This window comes from Rattus rattus, chromosome 3 (assembly GCF_011064425.1).
Source record: "Rattus rattus isolate New Zealand chromosome 3, Rrattus_CSIRO_v1, whole genome shotgun sequence".
Taxonomy (NCBI): domain Eukaryota; kingdom Metazoa; phylum Chordata; class Mammalia; order Rodentia; family Muridae; genus Rattus; species Rattus rattus.
This window is the reverse complement of record NC_046156.1, coordinates 17,846,496-17,870,443: the sequence shown is the minus strand read 5'-3', so window position 1 is coordinate 17,870,443 and position 23,948 is coordinate 17,846,496. Positions and strand designations below refer to the sequence as shown.

At 37.3% G+C, this 23,948-nt stretch overlaps 1 protein-coding gene across 1 annotated transcript in view; it reads right to left on the bottom strand.

The window, feature by feature from the left end:
* Pkn2 (protein kinase N2) overlaps positions 1-23,098 on the bottom strand; it is a 99,731-nt gene extending 76,633 nt beyond the window's left edge. The window contains exon 1 of the mRNA XM_032897238.1: positions 22,699-23,098. Within this exon, the coding sequence (XP_032753129.1) occupies positions 22,699-22,746 (48 nt within the window). The 5' untranslated portion in view covers positions 22,747-23,098. The remainder of the gene's footprint in view (positions 1-22,698) is intronic.
* Between the last annotated feature and the right edge of the window lie 850 nt (positions 23,099-23,948).

Sequence of the window (23,948 nt, the reverse complement as noted above, 5' to 3'; positions counted from 1 at the left end):
TTTACTAAGACAATACTCATTTTGGTTAGATGCACCCAAGTGTACAGATAAGATTCTCACTTCACTAACCTTTCTTGCACCTACAAACAGCCACACTGATAATTCTTGTAAAACAGAAACAACCCCTTGTTGGGGGTGGTGTCCACTGTTTTTTTTTCTTTTGCCTAGAATACAGACTCAAGTCCTGAAAATGTAGCAACCATTTGTAACAATGAAGTACAAACAGGACAAAGGCCAATTCACCATGAATGACAGAGCAGAAAAAGGCTGAGTTCTAGATACCCTACTTAGTCTGGTACTCAACCCCTATACTGTCTACCCTTGGCATCTATCCCCTTCCTCTTCTAAACAGTCCCTCCTCTGTTTTCATGTCTTATGCATTTGGTTTGCATGTGTGTATATGTGCTTCTTTTATCTAGATTCCATATTATGAGAGAAAACACAAGATTTGTCTTTCTGAGTATGCCTTATTTCATTTAACATGTGAATCTCTTCTATCCACTTTCTTGCAAATAATATAATTCTTCTTTGCAGCTTGGGTAAAACCCTAATATATATAATGTATTTTCTTTATCCATTTATCTGCTTACAAACACCTATGCTGACTGCACAGATTGGCTACTGTGAAGAGTGCTGCAATAAAGACAATGTCCACCTACAGTCCTTCAGCTAGCTTTATGTATTCAGAAGCACAGCTGCATCAGATGCTGCTTCTACTTTCAATATTCCTATTGACTGGAAGAGCAGATGGATTAATTTACATCCTTCCACACAAATAATTTAGATAGTTTCTTTTCTTCAGCATCATAAATACTGATTTGACTATAGGAAAACACAGGAACACCTCATCTACCAACTTAAGTCTCTAACTATTACTATGATTAACTGAAAATTCAGGGAAGAATTTGGCAACAAAATGATAGAGCTATGTTAAGAAAAACACAGAAAAGTCATGAATGCATAGTACACTAATACAAATGGCACTAAATTACCCTCCTTCCTTTCATTCTGTCTCTGGGCTAGCCTTTGACTTACTCTTTCTAAAGGGATGTGGTAGAATTGTTTCTCCCAGCAAAATTTCAGGAAAATCTCAAGGTTGGCCTTAAGAAGAGGCAAAGCTGTTTATGATCAAAATTGTGATCATTAAATGTTACATAAAACCTAGGCTCTTCTGCTAGCAAGAACAGGGAGCCCTGGAAAATGTGAGGTGACACATGGACCTGTGCAGAGTCCACTTAAGTAAGAGCAAAGTATCCCAGTCGTCCCAACGATTATAACTGAGATGCCAGACATTGAACCCATAGTGACATTCCAGCTTGCTACCAGCTGACTACAGCTGCATCAGTGAACTCAGCTCAGGTCAGCAGAACAAACACCTAATGTTCTTTCAGAATCGCAGGATGTTTGCATGTAGAAAAAGGTCCTATGAGAGTGAAGCTATGGTTGATCCAGGTTCTAAGTAGTCTCTTTAATTTTAACTAGTTACTCTTTGTGGAACCTCAATGGAACTATCACCATTTAATTTGAGAAGAGGAATTTTAATACTACTATAACAGAAAAATGAATAGCTACTTCTTCAGTGTCATAAATGTCTCCATGCCTTCACCATGATAATAGAGTAGGCCTCTGAAACTATAGGCAAGCCTACAATTAAATGCTTTCTTTTATAAGAGTTGCCTTGGTCACTGTGTCTCCTCACAGCAATAGAACACTGACTAAGACAAGGGTTTTCTAACATTTTAGGATTGTTAGAATTTTGAGAACTTAATCTCAGGCCACTTCTAAGGAAGTGTTCTTTCATTAGCTCATCTTCAGGCAAACTGTTCCTAATTATATGACGTTTATATACTCTGGCTAACTTATCTAACAGCATGGTTCAATACTATCCAATGAGTATCCTAGAGTACATTACACCATCCTGATTCGTAGAATTAGTTTCTCATTTCTAGCTGCCTACATACTCTTCACTACATAAGCTGTTTTATGGATTTTTAACTAAGCAATCCTCAAAATAAACACCTCAACACTCTTTCCCAATCTCATTTCTGCTAACGATGGCAAAATCATCAATCCATTGTCAATCTTTAGAATCAGTTTTTAATACTTCCTTTCCTTTGAGCTTCAATATCCAATCAATAGCCAGATACTACATTATCCACTTTTTACTCCCTCTGCAAGAACTCTTTATACATTCTTATAGCAAAGGAGTAATGTGCAAAGAAAATGTTTCCTAAGATGTGTCACTGTTCAATTTAAGACCTAGGTTAATTTTTATACATCCACTTAAGGAAAAAAGTACAGCCTAATAAATCATAAATTTAAGTCTCAACATAATGTTTACACTCAGTTAAATGTTTATATAAACCTATACCATTTTTATTCTCAGTGACATTTTTAGAATGGTATGTATATTTCCAATCTCATTTCTCATTTTGTTAAAAAACTTGCATTACAGTGTTTTGAAACCAGAAATCAATTTTTTTTCTTTAGTGGCAAGTTGGACTGCATGCTTATTTTCCCCCTTCACTACCTTCAAGCAGCTCTTAAAAGTGTGAGGCACAGTTGCCTTCAAGTCCTACTATCCTTCCTAATTATTTAATTACTCGACAACCATCTGTCATACTTTAATCTTCATGAGAAAATATACTGATTACTATTAAATATGTTGCTAATTATTATACAATCAATACTCAGAATGATACTTTGAATACAATGATTGTAGGTATTGCTTAAATGGAGAAACGGTTACATAAAATTAACATACTTAGAAGTAACAAGAAAGAAAAGGAATCACACTAGCCTATCAACTTTTCCATAAGCAGCAATCAAAAGAAAAGTCGCACATAAGCTATGATATACTGTATCATTAAGCAGTAATCAAAAGAAAAGTCGCACATAAGCTATGATATACTGTATCATTAGACAGCATAAAGTTTCAAATATGACACAGTCCATGGCAGGCGAAGCTGAACAGGAAGACCTATAGAGAACCTCTAATGCCCACAACTAGTTCCTTATTCCTATTCATACAGACAAGAAGTACAGGTTTAACAGGTTCCACCACACAAACCAAACTAGAGAATAACCAGTAGTCCACCACTGTATGTACAGAATATAAGTGTGGGGTGGGAACCGAAAACCACGGCTAATGCAGCTCTGTGGAGGACTATTTACCTAGCACGGACACAACCTTTGACTCAGTCTCCAGCACACATGAGAAAACACACGACACACTGGGGAAGAGGGCAGAATAAGTACTATATCCAATATCCAATAAGCCACTGAGCATTAGTAAGGTTCCCTTCAAACACCAAAGAGAAGTGCAGTAACAATGATAGACACGCTTTAGTATATGTGCTGCCGAAGCGAGCACGATAGACACGCTTTAAATCACACAGATTACTTTTGTCATTATCTACTGTTCTGACATGAATATAAGATTAAAAATTGCTTCTCCTTCATATTTTGGCTAGGAAAATATAACCTCATAACTCAAAAATAATCCAAAACAGGTACTAAGTGAATGAAAAAAGAGTTCTCTGTAATAATCAGGGAGATGCAATTAACACCATGTCCTTTCACCCAAATAATTGGAATTCTTTAAAGTATAACCTTGTAAAAAAGAAACTACAGTATAGAGAGCAGTTTGGCAGTAATTATGAGAATAACTTGACAGTATTTAGCTTAATAGAACCTGCAATTCCATCTAGATGTGTAATAAACTGAAAATGAAAACATATAGGACTGAGAAGTTGGCTCAGCAGTACAGCACTTATGTATCACATTGACATAAAGGTTCTGAGTTCAGTGTGTGTGTGTGTGTGTGTGTGTGTGTGTGCGCGCGCTTGTTTTCACACACAGCTAGGAGGAGAAAGAATATATGTAAAACACAAAAGATGTTGGTCATGTCATAATCTGTAGCAGGAAAAATATTATAACCAACTTATATAACCATAATACAAAAATGAAGATTTATAATATAGGTATAAATGTGTTAAGAACTATATTGCTGCTAAATGCTTTAAACACATATTTCCCTAGATAAATACTGAAAACAGTGTCACTTTGATTTTATCACAATAAACTACACATACAAAGCTTGTATTAACATCCCAAATCTACCAATAATTATACTGCCTACTAACTGAGATAAATGAATTCCAGCACAATCCACACAAGAAAACCTTACACAACAAAAAAATAATTAATACATTCAAGAACATGGTATATTCCTTTTTTTTTTTAAGATTATTTTATTTCATGTATGTGGGTACACTGTGGCTGTCTTCAGACACACCAGAAGAGGGGATCGGATCCACATTACAGATAGTTAGTTGTGAGCCACCATGTGGTTGCTGGGAATTGAACTCAGGACCTCTGGAAGAACAGTCAGTGCTCTTAATCAGTGAGCCATCTCTCCAGCCCAACATGGTATATTCTTAAAATCAGTAGTTGCAAATGAATTCCAGGCCCCTAGCAATACCTATTACATTGAATTTTTTCCCCACAGGAAAAACTCTAGAAAATACAAAGAATGGATAGAGACAGAGAGCAGAAAGGAGTTGCAAGAAGCTGAGAGATAGAAAATAATGGCAAGAACATAGGATTACAAATGATTACACAAAAATTCTTTACAGTAAAGGCATTTTCCTTATATTGATTACAGTGATAATTTCACAAGCATGAATGTATATCAAAGTCTAACTACATATTTAAACATATATGGTTTGCTGCTTACCAATTATATATAAAGCATTTTAAAAAGGAAACCGTTTTCAATTCTTTCAGTAACTTACTATGGACAGTAATATTTTCTCCATATTAATAAAATCAAGGTGTTGGGGCTGGACAGATGGCTCAACAGTTAAGAGATCTGGCTGTTCCTCCAGAGGACCTGGGTGCAGTTTCTAAAACCCACATGGTAGCTTCACAACTCTCTGTAACTCCAGGTTCAGGGTATCTGGTACCCTCATACAAACATACATGCAAGCAAAACACTACTATACACAAATCTAAAATAAAATAAAATATATTATAGTGCTAGTGTTCTTGGCTACGGTGGTGATGTGGTTTGCCTAAGTATCTGTCAAAAATGTCAAAGGCAGATGTGCCTAACAGAAAGGTCTTTTAGTAACTGACAGCATGCCCTGCTGGGCACTCAGGATCTTAGTTTTCTTCCATATTTAGTTTCTCCATATTTAGTTTCCTAAATATGAGGCCAGGAGTTTATTCCGTTACATACCCCTGCAAGTGTCATCTTGCACATCTTAGCCAGTAAGTTTCTTAGTTACTTAGCCAAATAAATATTCACCTTTTAAATTATGTCAAATATTGTTATGTAAAAATGAAACAAGCCCAGTGGACAAATTACTGGACCTCTCCAGTCCCATGCTGCTGACTGTAAAATGACAGCAAGTTAAACTGACATTTTTCCTCAAATGCCATGGGCCTATACACTAATGTTCCTTGTTTTCTAGAACTCTACAAATCACATTGAGATGGTAGAAACACTACAAAATATGCAAACTCCCATTATCATTTAAAATATAAAATAACAGAACAAAGAGTACTATCTTAGGTTTACACAGAACTATTTCTATATTACAATTGGGCTAACTTATAATGTAATATGGACACATAACTCTCTGTGCCTCATTATAAAAATCAGTAACAGAAATTAATTAACACCTCTACTTTTATAGTAAATTAAAATCAACATATGCATGATACATAAAAGTCCTAATCCTTAGGTTTTATAATATTACAGGAAAGTAACTGCCATATCATCAACTAAAAGATAACTACTGATTTTAAAAAGAATTATTCAGCAGTTCTATATGGATGAGGACTGTTGGTCTAGTGTGGTGGTTTAAGTAAGAATAATCCCCATAGGCTCATATATTTGAACGACTGGTCTACAGTTAGTGGAACTATTTGAGAAAGATTGGGAGGTGTGGCCTTGTCAAAGGTGGTGTCAGCTAGGGGTGGGCTCTGTAGTTTCAAAAGTCTATGCAATTGCCAGCTAGCTTTCCTCATGTTTGTGGGTCTGGATATAAGCCCTCAGTTACTATTGCAGTGCCATGACTGCCTGCAAATGTGCCCCCCCACCACCACGATGGTCATGACCTCCCTCTCTGAAACTGTAGGGCCCCTAACAAGCTCTTTCCTTCTAACAGTAGCCTTGATCATGGTGTCTTTACACAGCAATAAAAAAAGTAAGACAGCAACAATAGTGTTCATTAAGATCAATGCTACATTTCATTTAATCTGTATAGCAAACTAACAAGGGAGAAGAAAAATAGAAGTGTTATATAATTATTTTTGTATTTTTGGTCATGAGCCTAGCCTTTAACAAGTGAGGTATCGCTCAGCTCATAAAAAAATTAGTAACGGGGTTGGGGATTTAGCTCAGTGGTAGAGCGCTTGCCTAGCAAGCGCAAGGTCCTGGGTTTGGTCCCCAGCTCCGAAAAAAAGAAAAGGAAAAAAAAAAATCAGTAACGGAGATGAACAAATACCTTTTACTTTTATTATAAATTAAAATCAACATATGCATGATACATAAAAGGTGTACAGTAAGTGGTAATTAAGATAGCTATTAATAAGTGATATAAATCATGAAAATGTACATGCCATAGATTTTATAGTACTACATGAAAGTAATTGTCATTTTATTTTTAGGTAAGATGATCAGATAAATGTTCTCCCGTAGACATTTTAATGACAAATTTATCTTTAATAAATCAATTTTTACACAGTAACACTGGATCATAAGCCAGACTTTCTAATTCAAGATTTTTTTTGTTTTTAATTTTTGTTCTTTTCAGGGCATGGTTTCTCTGCTCTGTTCTGGAATTTGTTCTGTAGACCAGGCTGGCCAACAGAAATCCACCTCCCAAGTGCTGGGATTAAAGGCATGTACCACCATACCCAGCCTTACTTTTAAAAAGATATATGGATCCTTAAAAGGACATAGCTTTTATTCCTAAGAACAAAATATTTCAAATTGTAAAAACAATTAAACAAAATTTGAAGTACAAAACCAGTAATTACTGAATATATCCCCATCCAGTAGAAACTAAAAGAACAACAACAAAAAAAAAAACAAAAAAAACCACACACACACACACACACACACACACACACACACACACACACACACACACGAAGGCCATGCTGCTGAGTTATCAATCGCCTTTCTTTGTAGCTGCTCAACGTAAGCTGTCATCCCAGAGGGAGGAGCAGTGGTGAGATGTCTACCAAGCAGAATACGTAGAACATAAAATAAAGCACAGTTGTTCTTTAAACATATATATATATATATATATATATATTCCTTATAATGTTGTTGTTGTTTGCCTCAAAGAAAGAAAAACATACAGCCCCCCCCCCTTTTCATTTCCTGCTTTCACGTACTTGGTTTTCATTTATCCCATTCCCCTTAACTTACTGCTCCTCAGATACCTAGCAGAAATGTTTTAAATTTATGAGTACGTGTGTGCAGTGTCCATGGAAGTGAGAAAACAGCAACAGATCCTCAGAAACTAGAGCCGTAGGCAGTGTGAGCCACCTGATGGTGACGCTCAGGACAGCACTTATAGCCTCTGCCAGAGCAGCAAGTGCTCTCAACCACTTAAGTCATCCTTCCAACCTGTCGTTTAAATCTTAACCAATAGCTTCTCATGATTGTCTCAGTAAGTGAACATAGAATCTAGAATGCCATCGTCTAGGTCAATATGTTAATCACATGTCTGTCTACGAAATTTAACTTTAAATTTAAAAAGTCATTCTCCCAGTCACACTAAGCCTTAATTCAGGTGTGGTTAACGAGCTTTGTGATGATCAAGCACAACAAGCATTATTGATGAGCAATGCAGTTCTTCCAATGGTTAATGGCCAGGTCCAAATGTTTCTTTCAACAGATCACAGTTCTTAACATAGCATACCTGGTGATGGTAAGTACTATACAGTATTTAGATTTGTTTTTTCCTTTGAGAAAGGGTTTTACTATAGTGCCTTAACCGATCTGAAGCTCAAAGCAACCCTCCCACCTCAGCCTCCCAAATGCAGGAATTATAGGTGTGAGCCTCTGTGCCTAGCGAATATTTGATTTGATAACCACTAATCACTATGATGATAAACATAGTTCTACCAACACATCTTGTTTGTGTTAAGTCTTGAAAAGCAGTAAGATGTTCAAGACCACAGTTCAAGAGTGGCTGCAACTCCCTGATTTTCTAAGCACTTACCCAGTTCCTCAGTCACTGAGGCATAAGGCATCCATTAAATTTACCTTCAGCTGATGAATTGCCTATGGGCTCTGATTTTAGCTCTATACTATATGGGCATTCACACATTAGTTATTAAATAATAGGGTTGATTTAGATCAGTTTTCTGAGCCATAAGTGGTGTGCTTTATGACTCATTTAGATATGTATTTTATTTTAACAATGTGAGCCCTTAATTGCTCTTTTTATATAAATAAAAGTCCTGAATAAAAAACCTTTACTTGGTGTTTAGTTGGCATTGCCTGGCAAGTGAGTCACCCAGATGCAAGTCCTAAGGACACGCTCTGGAGAACAGCAGCCATTTCTCTGGACAACTGAAATGATAATGGGTCTACTTTAATTTTATGACATTCATTTCATTTGTTCATATCTGAGTGCAAAGGTAGACAGCATGTATTCTAAATTACTAAGTAAGTGAATTGTACTCTTGCTCATATAGAAAGAAACAGCTGCTGCAAGCATATTCAGAAAATATGCAATATTCAAATAGCCAACTATGAAATTCTGGCTTAGAAACATTTTAATGAATCCAGCATTTGCTGTTTCAATTATTTCTATAGTAAAAAAAATCTATAAAGAATAGACAGCTTCCATTTAAATATATCCTTCTTCATTATAGATAGGATTTTTCTAGACATTTGCATATACTGTATTAAAAAATCATCTGTTCCCTCTACTACACACTAGTATCAATATTAGCTAATTATAGTTTCTCTATACTAGTATTAGTATTAGCTCATTAATTTTAATTTAGTTAAGAACTAAGAAACCAACCAACCAAAGCTTCTACTTGGATAAAGAACTGGACTGTAAACTGGTATTCTTTCTTAGCTCAACTACTACAATTAAACCAGAGACTCCCTGCAGAGGAGCCTTATAAGTATATCACAGACAGACGCACACAGATGCACACAGACGCACACAGACGCACACAGACGCACACAGACACATACAGACACATACAGACACAACAGACACACACAGACACAACAGACACACACAGACACAACACAGACACACACACAGAAACACACAGACACAACAGAGACACACCAACAAGATAAGCATACAGGAAAACAAAAGCTTAATTTTCTATTCCTGTCTTTACCCCTCTTTAAATTTTTCTTAAAGTGATAACCCTTTATAGTTTTTCATATAGTTTTTCAGTGTGGGATACTGAGGACAGAGTAGTCTTAAACGCATGGATTTTGCTTATAAAAATCATTCTCAGAAGGGATGGTAAGTAGCTCACTATTAGATTGTTTCCAGAATGTGTAAGACTGGGTACAATCTCTATTAAAGACAAACAAACAAATCACCCAAGGTCAGCATATGCTCAAATAGACCCGAAGACAGTCTCTTATGTTAAAATGTGGGGAAACCTGTCAGAAAGAAAAAATTTGAGATTGGTTCAATTTCCTCATATTTACTATTAAAAAAAAAAAACCACCAAAAACCAAAATATCATACACATATATACAATCACTATAATCCTTAGAAATAAGAGGTTTTATTTTTCTGGTGTATGAGGTTTTCTTTTTTTTTTAATTTATTCATTTTATTTTGTGTATATTTTCCTGCATCCATGTCTGTACATCACATTACTGGCTGGTGCCTTTGGATCCCCTGGAACTGGAGTTATAGATGGTTGTGAAATACCATGGTGGTGCTAGGAACCAAACCCAGGTCCTCTGCAAGAACAAGTGTTCTTACCACTGAGCCATCTCTTCAACCCCAAAATAAGACTTTTTAAAAACATTAAAAAAATATAACTGGCAAATTAAACAAAAAAAAATTAACAGTATCTTTTAAAAGTAATTTTACAAGTCAACAAACTGGTATTAGCAAAAAAACAAATACATGATTTCAGAGAATCCTGATGGTACAAATATGGCTATTCTACTTCCCAAGATGACATTTGAGGCTGCCACCAAAAATGCTTCACTTTAATCTCTGTGATAGGAAAAATACTCAAAATACACAATTACACAATTTCTAAGACTTGTTTTAAGAGAGCAATATGAAAAATCACTAAACAGATGATTACTAATTACCTGATGTTTTCCATACCTGAGATGAATGCTGTAATTCCTCAAAGAATCTAGCACCACGATTCCCTTAACAAAATGCTACAAAATGACTTCAGAGTCATACTATTTTTCTATACAATCCATATTATTTTCCGAAACAAAAGAATCTATGAGTTTATATCTTAATATACTAAACCCCAGATATATCTATTATCTACTTCTCATCTGAAAGTATTATATTAACATTTATATAATATTCAGGTTCCTTTAGTCTCAGTGCTCAGGAGGCAGAGGCAGGCAGATCTCTGAGTTCAAGGCCAGTCTGGTCTATCTTTAGAGTTCCAGGAAAGGGCTACACAGAGAAGACCCGTCTTGAGAAACCAACCAACCAACTGTGAACGCCGACACTTCTCCGCTGGACTGTAAATAACAACATAAGGACGCAGTCTGGGAAAGCATTTTTTGTGTGTTGTGTTTTATTTTTGAACAGGGTTTCAGTGTTGCAATAGCTGTCCCAAGAGTAGCTCTGTAGACCAGGCTGGCCTTAGACTCACAAAGATCAGCCTGTCTCTTCCTCCTGAGTACTGGCATTAAAGGTGTGTGCTACCACTACCTGGCTTAGGAAAGCATTTTTAAACTGAAAAACTTATTTTCAAGTAATACTAATACATTACTTCAAATGTAAGCAGAAATATAACCTATAAGGGCCTTTTTGTCTCATCTAAATTGACAATATTGAAATAAATCAATTCTTTTCTAGAACAGTTCTATAAAATTTCTATGATAAAATATTGTACAATAAGCAAAGTTGATGCTAGCCAGTATAACAGCCACTGGCCAGATGTGGCCATTTAGTACTTTCATTAAATTCCACTAATTTAAATTTTTTTTTTTCTTTTTTTTTTTTTTCGGAGCTGGGGACCGAACTCAGGGCCTTGCGCATGCTAGGCAAGCGCTCTACCACTGAGCTAAATCCCCAACCCCCACTAATTTAAATTTTAATAGCTACACATTAGCTATATCCTAGTAATAAAAAATAAAAAGCTACCAAACAGCCTCAGACAGGTCACAAGACACTCAGAACATGAGATGACAGCACTATGTGTCATTTCCCTTGAAGCCAAGATGTAGAGGTGAAAAACAGTTATATTAATAATTTTGACCCTGCAGCCCTAGGCTATGTTAGTGTCCTAGTTAACAAAAAAGTTACTAAAGTATAAAGATAAACAGTAAATTAGTTTTGAAACAGATTTTTTTAGAATATATGTGTGTTTGTACAAATATACACGGTAGGTTTTCTGGTGTTGGGTTTTTGAGAAACCATCTCTCACTGTTGGCCTAGAACTCCCCATATGGACTAAGTTGGTCTCAAATTCACCAAGCTGCCTGCCTCTGCCTCCAGGGTATTGGGATTAAAAGCACAGCACATCTGGCCACTATTTGTTTTTTTAAGTCAAGTGCTATTGCAGAGCACAAACATTTTTTTAAAAAATTCAAGTTTATAAAATATAAAGCTCCAAAAGGCCACATTAATTATTAAAAGGTGTACTATTACACCAATTTAAAGACATTTATATTCAGCATCTGTAAAATCTTCAGCAGTGCACACAGGAATGTCTTGAGCCTTCACGTTTAGCCACTCGGGGGCTCACCTGGGTTCCTAAGTACTTCTAACAGAATATGTAACAAAAATCTAAAGTCACCAAAGGAAATGAAGTGCTTTTTGTGGATAGAAATGTCAGACATATTCAAAGACATTCAAACGCAGTTATAGAAGTTTAATGATGCATCAGGTTATACACCGTCAAGTACCAGGCTCAGCTGAACAGAACAGTGGGGTTTTTTCCTGGAGGTCCAAGTCTAGGTTACGTAAAAATCAAAGCTGAATTTCAGGAGTTCCTACTGCTTGGTTCTTTTTTGTTTTGTCTGTTTTTAGGCCATGGCAGTAGAGCCTATCACATATTTAGCAACAGGAATAACAAAAAACCAAAAGTGAAATTGCATACAGTAGCTTTCCTTGCTGAGAAGTCAATTTTAGTGGAAAGGCATAACAGAAAGCATGGCTTTCGGGTTTAAAGACGATAGGCGGGAAAGCTGGGGTAAGGATGAAGTAACACCATTAGGAAGAAGACGGCATCTGCCAGGTAAAATTAACACAGACAAGAAAATAATGTAGAGCATCCTTTTCCTTCTTATTCTGTATTTAATTCTGAAATGCTAGAATCACTGAGTGGTAAGATACCTCTAAAAATAAAAAACAATGGCTTACAAATTGGGAGGGGCTACATTCGGAGATATTTGGGATTCTGGAGGGGAAAACAGAGGGTGGATATGATATTTCATTGCACACTTATATAAAATTCTCAAGAATAAAGATTATTTTTAAAATGGTTTAGGAAAGCTTATTAGATGCCAAGTACAAATGAATGTACTTTGGGGCTTTAAAATACCTTTTTTAAATTTAAAACAGTTTATCACTGAAAGATATTTGTCCCTCCTATAGTTTGAACTATCTCCCAAGGGTTCAAGTGCTAGAAACTTAGGCCTAGTGGGTAGTGTTGGGGTGGCCTACAAGAAGGTAAACAAGGTCATGAAGAGTGGATCTTCTGTGTCCTATAACTAATGAGATGATGGTTGTCATAAAACTATTCCATTCCAAATCCACTCCCCTTCAGCAGGCTCCCAGGTTCCCTTCTGCTTCTTTACCATCACAATTGAGCTGTGACAAGGCCTGAGGGAACACCTGTTAGGACACTGGAATTGTCCTGTGCAAACCCAACAGCTACCAGAATCATGAACCAAATACACTGCTGTGCAAATCTGTGAACTGTGTAACAGGTCTGGTCTCTATTAAAGTACATATAATTTAATTTATAAATACAGAAAACATCTTCCAACTTCATTTATAATACCTTCTTCAAATGATTTTTAAGTTTTCTATAAACTCTAAATAAAGATAATATAATTTTAATGTTAATATTAACGATGTCCAAGACTTTCAGTACTTTCAGGACTAGGTGGCAAATTACAGATGCCATCTTACATTCATTTTCAGTTCTCCTGAGAAAGATAATTTTTCAATCATTTTTAGTATCTTTTAAATTTTTAAACATTTTGGGTATTTTGAAAAGCTTTAAAAATTAACAAGATAGAAGATATGTCCTTGAAAATTCTGGTGTTTTACAGATTGACACAAAACAAAAACTCTACAATGTGATAGATAATAATAGAGTAATAATAGAATTATATAGAAAACTATAATGAGAGAGAGGAGCCAGAAGATGGAGATTCAGGTTAAAGGTGACATTGACTGAATAAATCCAAACCTGCAGATTGGCCTAAATAATTAACTCTAACGAAGCGCGGTTTAAGAGTACAACCAGTTTTGTAACCCACTTAGAAGACTGAGACAGAGACAAGAGGACCAATACAAGTTCAAGACCTGTCTGGTCTACATAGTGAATTCCAACATACGCTACACAAAGACCTGTCACCAACAACTACAATGATCATGTGTAAAACTGTACATTAAACACTTTGGAATTCAAGAACACTTTACAAATGTTATCATAAATACAATATAGTACTATTAATATTTTCCGTATGATTCTCATTTTGTATAAGATAAACTTTATAACCAAAGCCAGTAGCTATTTATAATAACTGTAGTATAATTAACATAATAAAAACAAAGATCTACCACTGTGCCAGCCTTAATGAGTCCATCATTTTAGCAATTTTATAAAGCAAGTGCATGCTTTATATGTAATATTAAGAGCCTCCATTAGGTATATGACAATTCTTTGTTTACTCTAGCGATTTATTTATGAGTATGTATGTATGTATGCATGTATGTACATATGTGCACTAATTACATATCTGGTGACATAAAGGTCACAAGAGAGTACAGGATACCCTGAAACTGGAATTATGAGCCATCATGTGGGTAGTAACAACAAATGCTCTTAACTGCTTAGCCATCTCTCCAGCCCCTATAAGACAATATTTAAAAAGGGCAAACCAACCCTAAGTATAGAAATTTTGTACAGTTTTTATGAGGTTTTAACATAGTAAAACCTCAAACTAGAACAAAAATTTATAGTAAAATGAACATTCTCTTGATATTGAAGTGCGATGATTGGGTTTATGTAGAAACAAAATGGAAATTCAATTATGTGAAACAAGAAACCAACTGGGCACTGAGTATAATTTGCACAACAAAGATCAAATATATTCAGTTACAGAGTTCGTATTATTTAGTAATTTAGAATATTGCCACAAACCTTTTTCTGTAGTACAAAAATGTACAGGACCTTTTGTACTTTGTAGCTATATACAATCTTACTTCAAATATAAAATATCTCAAAGTCTCTGGGAAAAAAAAAAAGCAGGCTATGAATTTATTTAAGCAGATCCATGGGGTCTGCAGTGTGGTACAATTCAGTACTTGCAATGCACAAATAAATTAAGCATCTTAAAATTTTCAATGAATGTTCAATCCTAGAAATTCATTCCATAATGCAAGATTTCAACCATCCACGCACACAAACTCAGCTGTTATTTTAAATTAAAACATCATGGAAATATGAACACATTAAGACAGCTATTTTCACTATGCCCTATATCCCTCTAAATGACAAAAGGGGGGTAAAAAGAAAAAAACCCTCATCTAGGAAGTATGATCAATTATGTGTACATTAGGCCGGCCGGCATATAACATAAGGTCTCACTATGGAGCCTGAGGTGATCCTCAAATCCCAATCCCCTTGTACCCTTGCTCTACGTGTTAGAATTAGAGAATGTGTCACCAGGCCCTGCACAATGAAACTGTCTTAAAATTTACATCTGGTGAGGGAAGAATTGCATCCACTATAATCAGGTACCTTATGAGTAGCTGAAGGAGAAAAAGAGTGAAAGTAGAATATCAAGACAGTGGTAAAGAAGTAAATGATTTCAAAACGGCTTGTGTTAATACAAAAGTCAACTTTAGAGGCTAAGATAATAATTAATAAAAAAGAAAAAAGACCAGATTTCTAGCATAAATAAGAAGAGTAGATTTTTAAAAATTAGAGAAGTATGGTAGAATGGTAAAAGACTAAAAACAATTACATTACTTATTTTGAGCCTTTATTGAACATAAAGGTGTAAGGATAGCAAGTGAGTAAAATGGTAGGAACATGTCATTCGACCACCATACTAAGTGATATATTCAATGACAGGAGCTGTAAAATTGGAAATAACTTATTTCACACAAAGGGTCACAAAGACTAAATGGCTAACTGACTATAACTTTACTAATCTATAAAAGGCATCATAATATGGTCATGCATTCCTGCAATCTCAAGTACTTGGGAAGCTGAGCATGAACCTGGACTCCATAATATGACCCAGTCAAACAAAGACAGACTGGAGGAGGGAAAGTGGAAAGGCTAAACTTTTTGATTCTGCATGAATATAATTGTTTTGTCGTAGAATTAAAGGATTGCCCAATTTAGCAAATACTCATTCCTGAAGATAGACAGTATTAGTATTCTCAAAATTAGAAGCATCACATACAAACACAAAAGTACAAAAAGAAAAATGTGATTCACACATCTGCAAATAGTTTAATGTCCTAGCTTAAGACAGACAGAGAGAAAGGTCTAAAAAGATTTACAAGGGCCAGAAAACAGAAGATCCCTTTGTTCTAATCAAAAGAAAGTTATTGAGTTTAAACATATGTACTTTTTCCTAGCTCACACTCCCTTCTCAGAAGATGCTTGCCATCTCTAAAATAATCCCATTCCCCAAGTGCTAGAGTTGATGGATCAAGCTGAAATAAAGCCAATGAGATTTTCTCAGTCACAGCATTGGAAAGCAGTGTACGATATACACTAGTCGTTTCGCCAGGGGCTTGTTGGGCATTTGAGTTGTAAGGTTAAAGAGATAAAAGAACATGGAGTCAACAAAAGAAGAAAAGAAGGGAGCAGGAAGGAAGGTTTATTACTCTGGAGACCCGCACAGATGCGCGTGCGCGTGCGCACACACACACACACACACACACACACACACACACACACACACACACACACACACACACCAGTTAGCCATGGCTTGTCTAGGCTATAGAAAATGAAAAAGAACAGTAAGGCAAAATAATTTCTCCTCCAGATGTGGTAGAGATGGGGAATAGGGAGAGAAGGACTCTCAAAGTTTAAAGAGAAAAAAAGTTGAGTAGGTTCACAACTACAGTTGTAGTGATGTGGCTTACTATACATTACTCAGTAGAGACAATGACAAGATAAGGAATTTCTTTATTACAAAGGAGCAGGAATGGGTTGGACTTAAGAGAAATGTAAAGCTTGAACCATTGGTGAATACTGTAGAAATCAATAGTTGAGTTTTTAGGGAATAAAATGACAAAACACAAACTAATATTACAAGAAATAAGTAAGCTACAAGTAAGGATAACTTCAGGCATAATTCTTACATATTAGTCTAGACACCTTAGGGAGACTGTCTCAAAAATAAATTCTTACTAGGTAGGAAACACGGATAAATGTCCTTTAAACCCAGGAGTTGCGTTTAAAAAGGTATTTCTTACAAGAGTATAAGCAATTATAATAAAGAAAAATGGACAAGTTTAACTTTGTTAAATATTAAGAATTTTTACCATCAAGGATACAACAATCAGAAAAATAATAAATTCTAGGTTTGCAAACATTAATAAACTTTGATAATGAAAAACATTTTTTGTTTTATACTCAAAATTAAATCTGACCAGCACCAGACGTAAATTGGTAAGTTATGTGAATATGTAAATAACTAATTCAAAATTATATACTTCAGGCATACTGTCCACTAAACATAAGAATTAAATATTAATGATGACAAATAACAGTATTAAGTAATTTAAGAGAAATGGAATGGGGAAATGAGTTGTAAACTACTCTCAGAAATAATTTTTACATGTACTCTAAGTCAGCTAACATTTCAGTGCCTAGCATGTGTGACATGTACAATATTTTATACAACTGCCTAGGGCTTTTCACTTGGAAAGTTAACAAATCCAGAGACATAAACTATACTGTTACTCTTTCTATGCCAAATTTGCAACAGATAATAGCCACAAGCTTATTGGAAGTTCAGCATCACCTCTTAATGCCAAAAGTGTTCACCTACCCTGTAAAGCAGCAACTGAGCCTCTATACTTTTAGCTCTTTCTTAGACATTCATGGAAAACATGTACAGACAGTCCATAATATCTTTACTCAAAATTATGAAAAACAAAAAATAAATTACTAACAGGAGTTAAACACTCAACTATTCAACAATGGGAGCTATCTTCTCAAACTATGGCAGTTTTACTGAATGACTACAATAAACAATAACATGGATAAATTTATCTAATGTACGTGGAAACCTAACACGATTATATAAAAATAAAAGCTCAAGTAAATGACACATCTTTTACGATTATACATTCTATAAAATTCCACACAAGGAAGAGCCTAACCCACATTACCCTCAGTGATGACTATGTGGATCGGAGAGGAGGTGAAGCTGGGGATCAAGGAAAGAGGAAAACAATGCCCAGCTACAGGAGGGACAGTGGTGGCCCATGAGCACCTATTCCAACAATGATTCAGTAGTGTGTATGCCTGAGGTTTAATAAAAGAAAAAATTACACGTAATTTATTCAATGTAAACTCTGAAACAGCCAAAATAACTCAAGAGACTTACATCCCTTTTATAACTACAGGGCAGGAAAACCAAAAAGGCTAATGTACAAAAGAACATGCTACTTAGCACACATTGGCATATAAGAGGCAAATCTTCTAGAACCAAAAATAAATTCCAAAGTCTATCATAATTATTTTCCAATAAATTAAAATGCCTATGTGCCCAGGTAGTAAACCTTTAATTCGGCAAAGTAGGTGTTGCAAAATATTTTCAATGGATATATTTTACTATCAATTCTATATAATTCTTGTGTATCAATTCATCTAATGCAACAGGTAAGCATGTATGTATTGGGCAGTATACACAATCTACAGGTGACTAAGGAAAAAGGGAAAATTATAGACTATATGATACTATGCCATTTCACCCACGAAACTTAAGTATCTAGGAATTCTGAGATCTACCAAGTGGCAGGGAATAAATTACCTATTGATTCCAAGAACAATTGTATATTTGTAATATCAGTTACACACATCCTTTAGTAAACTGCAAATGCTATTACCGTTTGGGGAATGACAAGAAAAAAAATTCTGTATAGATACAGTTGATTTTTTTAAAAACATGACTTATTTATTTTGATTTTGACTTTATGTACATTGGTGTTTTGTCTGCATAAATGTCTGAAAATGTCAAACCCTTGGAGGTAGAGTTAGAGGTATCTGTGAGCTGCCATGTGGATGCTAGGGATTGAACTTGGGTCCTTTGGGAAAGCAGCCAGTGCTCATAACCACTGAGCCACCTCTCCATTTCTCCACATAGACTCACACACACACACACACACACACACACACACCCCACACACACATCAACACCTCCCCCTCCTTCTCACCATTTTGAAACTAATAGTTTCTATGTAGCTCTGGGTTTCCCATAACTTTATATAGACCAAATTGACCTCAAACTCAGAGATCCCATCACTTAGGAGGGAGAGGCATTTATTTGTTTGGGTGAAACCATGAATGAAGAATCCAAGGATACAAAGGTTAACTGCAATTGCATATGACAATAACTACAATAAATTCCTCATAAAATGATCAAGACACTCCTCATTAAAGGTAATAAATGGAACCTTCCTATTAATATTCCATGCACCTTCTAAGTGCCAACACTGAACTAGGTTGTGAACAAACTTAAAATTTAAACTATGAATAGTCATTTGAGAAATCAACCCATATCTCTCATCAGAGACAGTCAATGTGAAGCAAAGGAAGCCTGGAGAGGATGATTTATAGTGTTACTTTGTGGAATAGTGCCTCCTCTGTGAAATTAATAAACCATGGCTACCACACACTACCAAATAAAGACTACTGCTCCTGATTCTAGTGGGATCTTAAAGTTTACATCAAAGTTAATGCTGATCAACATTTGGACCAGTTTTTAGAAACTGACATACAATGACTGAACACATGACATGAGTTCACAGAACTGAGACAACTTAGTGATGGAAACACACAGATCAGAGTTAAAATTCAGATTTAACACTGTAACCACGGGAAACTTACTTAACATTCTTATTTGTTGGCTGATTGTTTTCCTGCTTTTGTTTTTGAGGCAGCATCTCACTACTGAGCTCTGGCTAGCCTGTAACTAACTATATACACCAGGTAGGCCTTGAACTCAGAGCATTCTTTGGGCTTCTCCCTCTAAGTGCTGGAATTAATGGCATGTGTCCCAATGCCTGAAATCCTAACACTCTTGAGGTTAGTTTCCTAGTTCATAAAATAAAAGTAACATACCTTACCCTACTAGATCTTTGAGAATATCAAATAGAATATAGAATATAAAATATACCTAAGAACAAAGTCTTATGTGTAGCAAATAATATGCTATTTGCACTTTCGTAAAATGCTCTACCAGTACAAATGATATTTGTGCTATTGTAGAAAGTAAGACTCATCTTGCCTTGGTTAGCGACTTCAGCAGTTTTGGCAGACATTCAGTTGACACTAGCATCTATAACTTAAGGGCAACCACCTACCATAACTTTTCTCCAGTAAATTCTCTTTACCCAAGCAAACTCTTTAGGAACTTTGATGAAGGAGATAAATCACCAATATCAAGAAAATTTTAAATATTCCCTTCTACTCAATACTTGCCTCTGTGTTCTCTAAAACTACTGCAATAGCCTTTGAAGATTCTTGATACTTTTAATTAATCCCAGTTTTCTTAGAAATAAAATTTAGGGTTTTTTTGTTTTTTTTGTTTTTTTTTGTCTCACAAAAATTAGTTTCCTGCTATGATTCAAATAAAAAAATTGAGAATACTATGATATAAAAGCTAGAAACTGTTTTTGTCTTTACTATAACAAATATTCTTCCTTAAGCTTTAAGTTTTTGGCTAACAAGGTCAGTGTGCACTCTATTAATGCTTTCTTGTTTAATAAGTCTCCACCTTATTAGCCAGAGTTACAAAATGTTACTCACAGACACATTCCAGTAAGGATGAAGACAAAATAAGTGTTTCAGAGTTACAAAGTTGCCTTTCAAGAAGCAAAAGCCAATTCCAGCTCCAGCAAAGTATTTCAAATTCTGCAGTATAGTTAAAAAATGAAACTGAATGTATGCTTATAAATAAGAATTTCATTGAATTTATAATCAGTATCTAGAGTGAAACAGTATTGTTAGGACAAGATATGGTGAAGTAACAGTGTTCAGCCATTAAACACATCTTAAAATTGGTTACATACTAGTTTGGCAGAAAATCATTAAGAAACTAATTTTCAGTCTAAATAAATTCAAAAAATTTAGAAGCTTAAAAAATGACTCTGAATAAATTTTGGCAAATATTGAGTCAACGTAACGTACATTTTCATGACTAAATGAAATAAATGTTTGAATAAATGAGGTGTAAAGTGATGATAGGGAACAGTATAAATATTAGTAAACATAATAAACTTTAGATGCAAGAATTTTTATTAGAGCTGAGTAAATAAACTAAGAAAAATATATGACAATGTAAAAGTTGTTGAAGTACCACATAATAAAAACTATTTTTTAGAGGAAGCTATACTTTATTATAAAAAGTAACTCCATTAGGTGTTCCTTTGTTTCCACTTTTTAACTTGTCATATTTAAAGGGTTTTTTTTCCTTCTTTAACTTGCTTGTTACTGCTAAAATTGACCTTACTAACAGAAAGTTCCTAAATATAACTTAATAATAAAAAATGCTTTCGGTTACAAGGCCAAGATAAGTGCATTTATGCCAACCCCCCCGAAAATACAAGGATGCCATATACTTTATAATTCAACACCACCGATAAGACAAATGCTGCCATTTTCAAGGCATTTTCTTCTATAAATATGCTTTTCATATTTCAAAAGAAGGCAATATATGCTTTTTCCAAAATATTTAAGACCAAAAGTACATGCTTACTTTTAGAAGCATGTAAATTCCTAAAAGGATCTATTCAGTTAGCAAATCTGTGTTGTGAAGAGTTGCTTACTAAAAGCTAATTGTAGTTAAAAGGCTATATAGTGACATCTTCAAATGACAGGAAATTGAACTTTACATTTCCGAAGGATTCCACAAGTGCAGCAGTGTATTTGTGTGCTCTGTACAAGTCTCTAATTTTGATTAAGATATAGCAAATATCACAGCAATCAATGTGTTTAAACTGATATCTGATTGTCCGAATATACCAGACTTATAATGGAACCTAGAAAGAAAGGCATTTCAAAAAGAAATGTACACATTGAAGCAATTATTAACTTTGTCATCATAGAAACAAAAATCAACTGAGTAGCCAAAATATGAATACATTAAAACAAAACAAACCCAGTTTAGAGACAAAATTCTAATCCAGATGTAAACAATCCCTTGAATACTCCAAAGTAATGAAAACTAACCAACATGGTAAACTTAAGTCTTCGACTCCATAGAGATCTCAAAAGAAAAATCGTGCTTACTTCATCAAATATTTTGCTGTAGATAGGAAAAGAATAATGTTGTTTTGACACCGAATACACTAATTCAGAGATCTATTTTGTAATCTGCGGACATGTGCTGCCTAACGTTTTCACTTAATGAACTGTTCTCTGGTTTGTAAACAACTTCTGTAGCTCTCTCTCACTCTCTTGTGTCCAAATCAGAGAGAAAATGAAAGTCTTGGGGTGGGGAGGCATCAATATCTGAACTTCCGGATGTGAGCAGGGGGAGTCATCGGAGGGACCACCTATCTATCTTTCATGGAGTTAAAAAGGAAAAGTTGAGAGAAAGCCACGGCCCGCAGATCACGCTACAGGCTCTCCGTCACCTGAAGGGGGCTGGCAGCGCAAGGCCATCACTTGGGAGCAAGTCCTCCGGGGCTGAAGTTCTGGGGGGCGCTCTTTGTGCGGTCGGAGGGGAAGGGGAGGGAACCGCCCACAGCCTGGGAGTCATTCAAAGGAGTTCGGGAGCGGGGTTGGGGGGAGGGCGGGGCGGTGACACCGGGAGGGGACCCGAGCGAGCGCACGGCCCCGCCCGCGGGGACGGGGTCCCTCCGCCCGGTGGCCTCCGGGAGCGCGCGGGAGACTGGGTCCTGGGGAGAAGAAGCGGCTCCGGCCTGACAACCCGCGAGTTTCCACACCTAGCGGGCCAGGGGCGCGCCGCACAGCGTCCCAGACCCCGCGGCCGCCTTCCCCCGTGTTCCCAGGGCGGCGCTCCCGCAGGGCCGCGGCCCTTACCTGCAGCTCCGTGAGGAGGATCTCCCCCCGGTCGGGGTTGGACGCCATGGCGCTCCGCTCGGGACTCCGCACCTGAAAGCGGCCAGCGGCGCGGCCGAGGGAGAAGGCGGGACGGGAGCCGGGCGGGGGGGTGAGGACCGGAGAGAAAGCAGCAACTAGGGAGTCATGGAGGCGCGGCCCGGCTGCAGGCGCGGCTCAGGCGGCCCGGCTCATGGAGAGCGGCGGGGAGCGAGGGCCCTCGGCGCGGCTCCCCTCGCCGCCCGCCGCCGCCCGCCGGACTCTGTTCCCTCAGCCGCTCCCTCAGGGCGACGCCGGGAGCCGCCTCAGAGCTCTCGGTGCGGGGCGCAGCGGCCGCGGCGGCAGCTCCTCCTGTCGCACCATTTGGCTGTCACCGTGTCGCAAAAGCAGCCTCACTTGGCGGCTGCCGGCGCACGTGACGGCCGCGGCCACCGCCCCCGGCTGGGCGGGCTCTGGGAAGATGGTGTTGGCGGGGACCCGGGGGCCAGGCGCGCGGGGCGGGGCAGGCTCTGGGTGGGCCGGGGTGACACTGAGGCGAAAGGCCCGGGCTCGCGTCGCCGGGAGGCGGGAAGGGCGAGCAGGCCACACCCACCTCCGGCCGCGCTTAACGGCTCCGCGCGAGCGCTAAGTCTGGCCTCAGGCCGCAGGTTGGGCCTACCTTCGGCCCGCCCTTCTGGGGAGCCTCGTCCCGAAGCTCGCCCACCCGGTGCTGCCCCTTCCTCCCTCCCTAACCTGCCCAAGCGTGTCAACCTCTTGCCTTAGGCTCGCGCGACGTCGCCACCAGTAAGGTGCACCGCGAGCCAAACCGGCACGGAAGAGGCACTTTGGAGAAGTGGGAGTGGTCAGAGCTCCAACAACTTTTCAGGGCAATCCCCACTGGCTGCCTTTTCCTCGAGCGCTACCCTGAGCTGTGGTTGGAGCTGGAAAACTACTGAGCTCAAAGTTGAACTGGCTCATTTGTTGATTTTTTTTTTTTTTTAATCTAAGTTTAACGGAAAGAGATGGGGCAGAATGAACTTCGGGAAGGAACCGAGGGCGACCTGGCTGGGGGAGGTATAAATGAGAACTAATTACTTAGTAGCATAGTCTACTTAGTAGCATTCCATAACTAGCTACTTAGTAGCATAGTCTACTTAGTAGCATAGTGTAACTCGTAGTAGTAACTCCATGAGGCTTCTACAAGTAACACTATGTATCACAAGTATCAACAGAGACCCCAAGCTGTGGCTTTT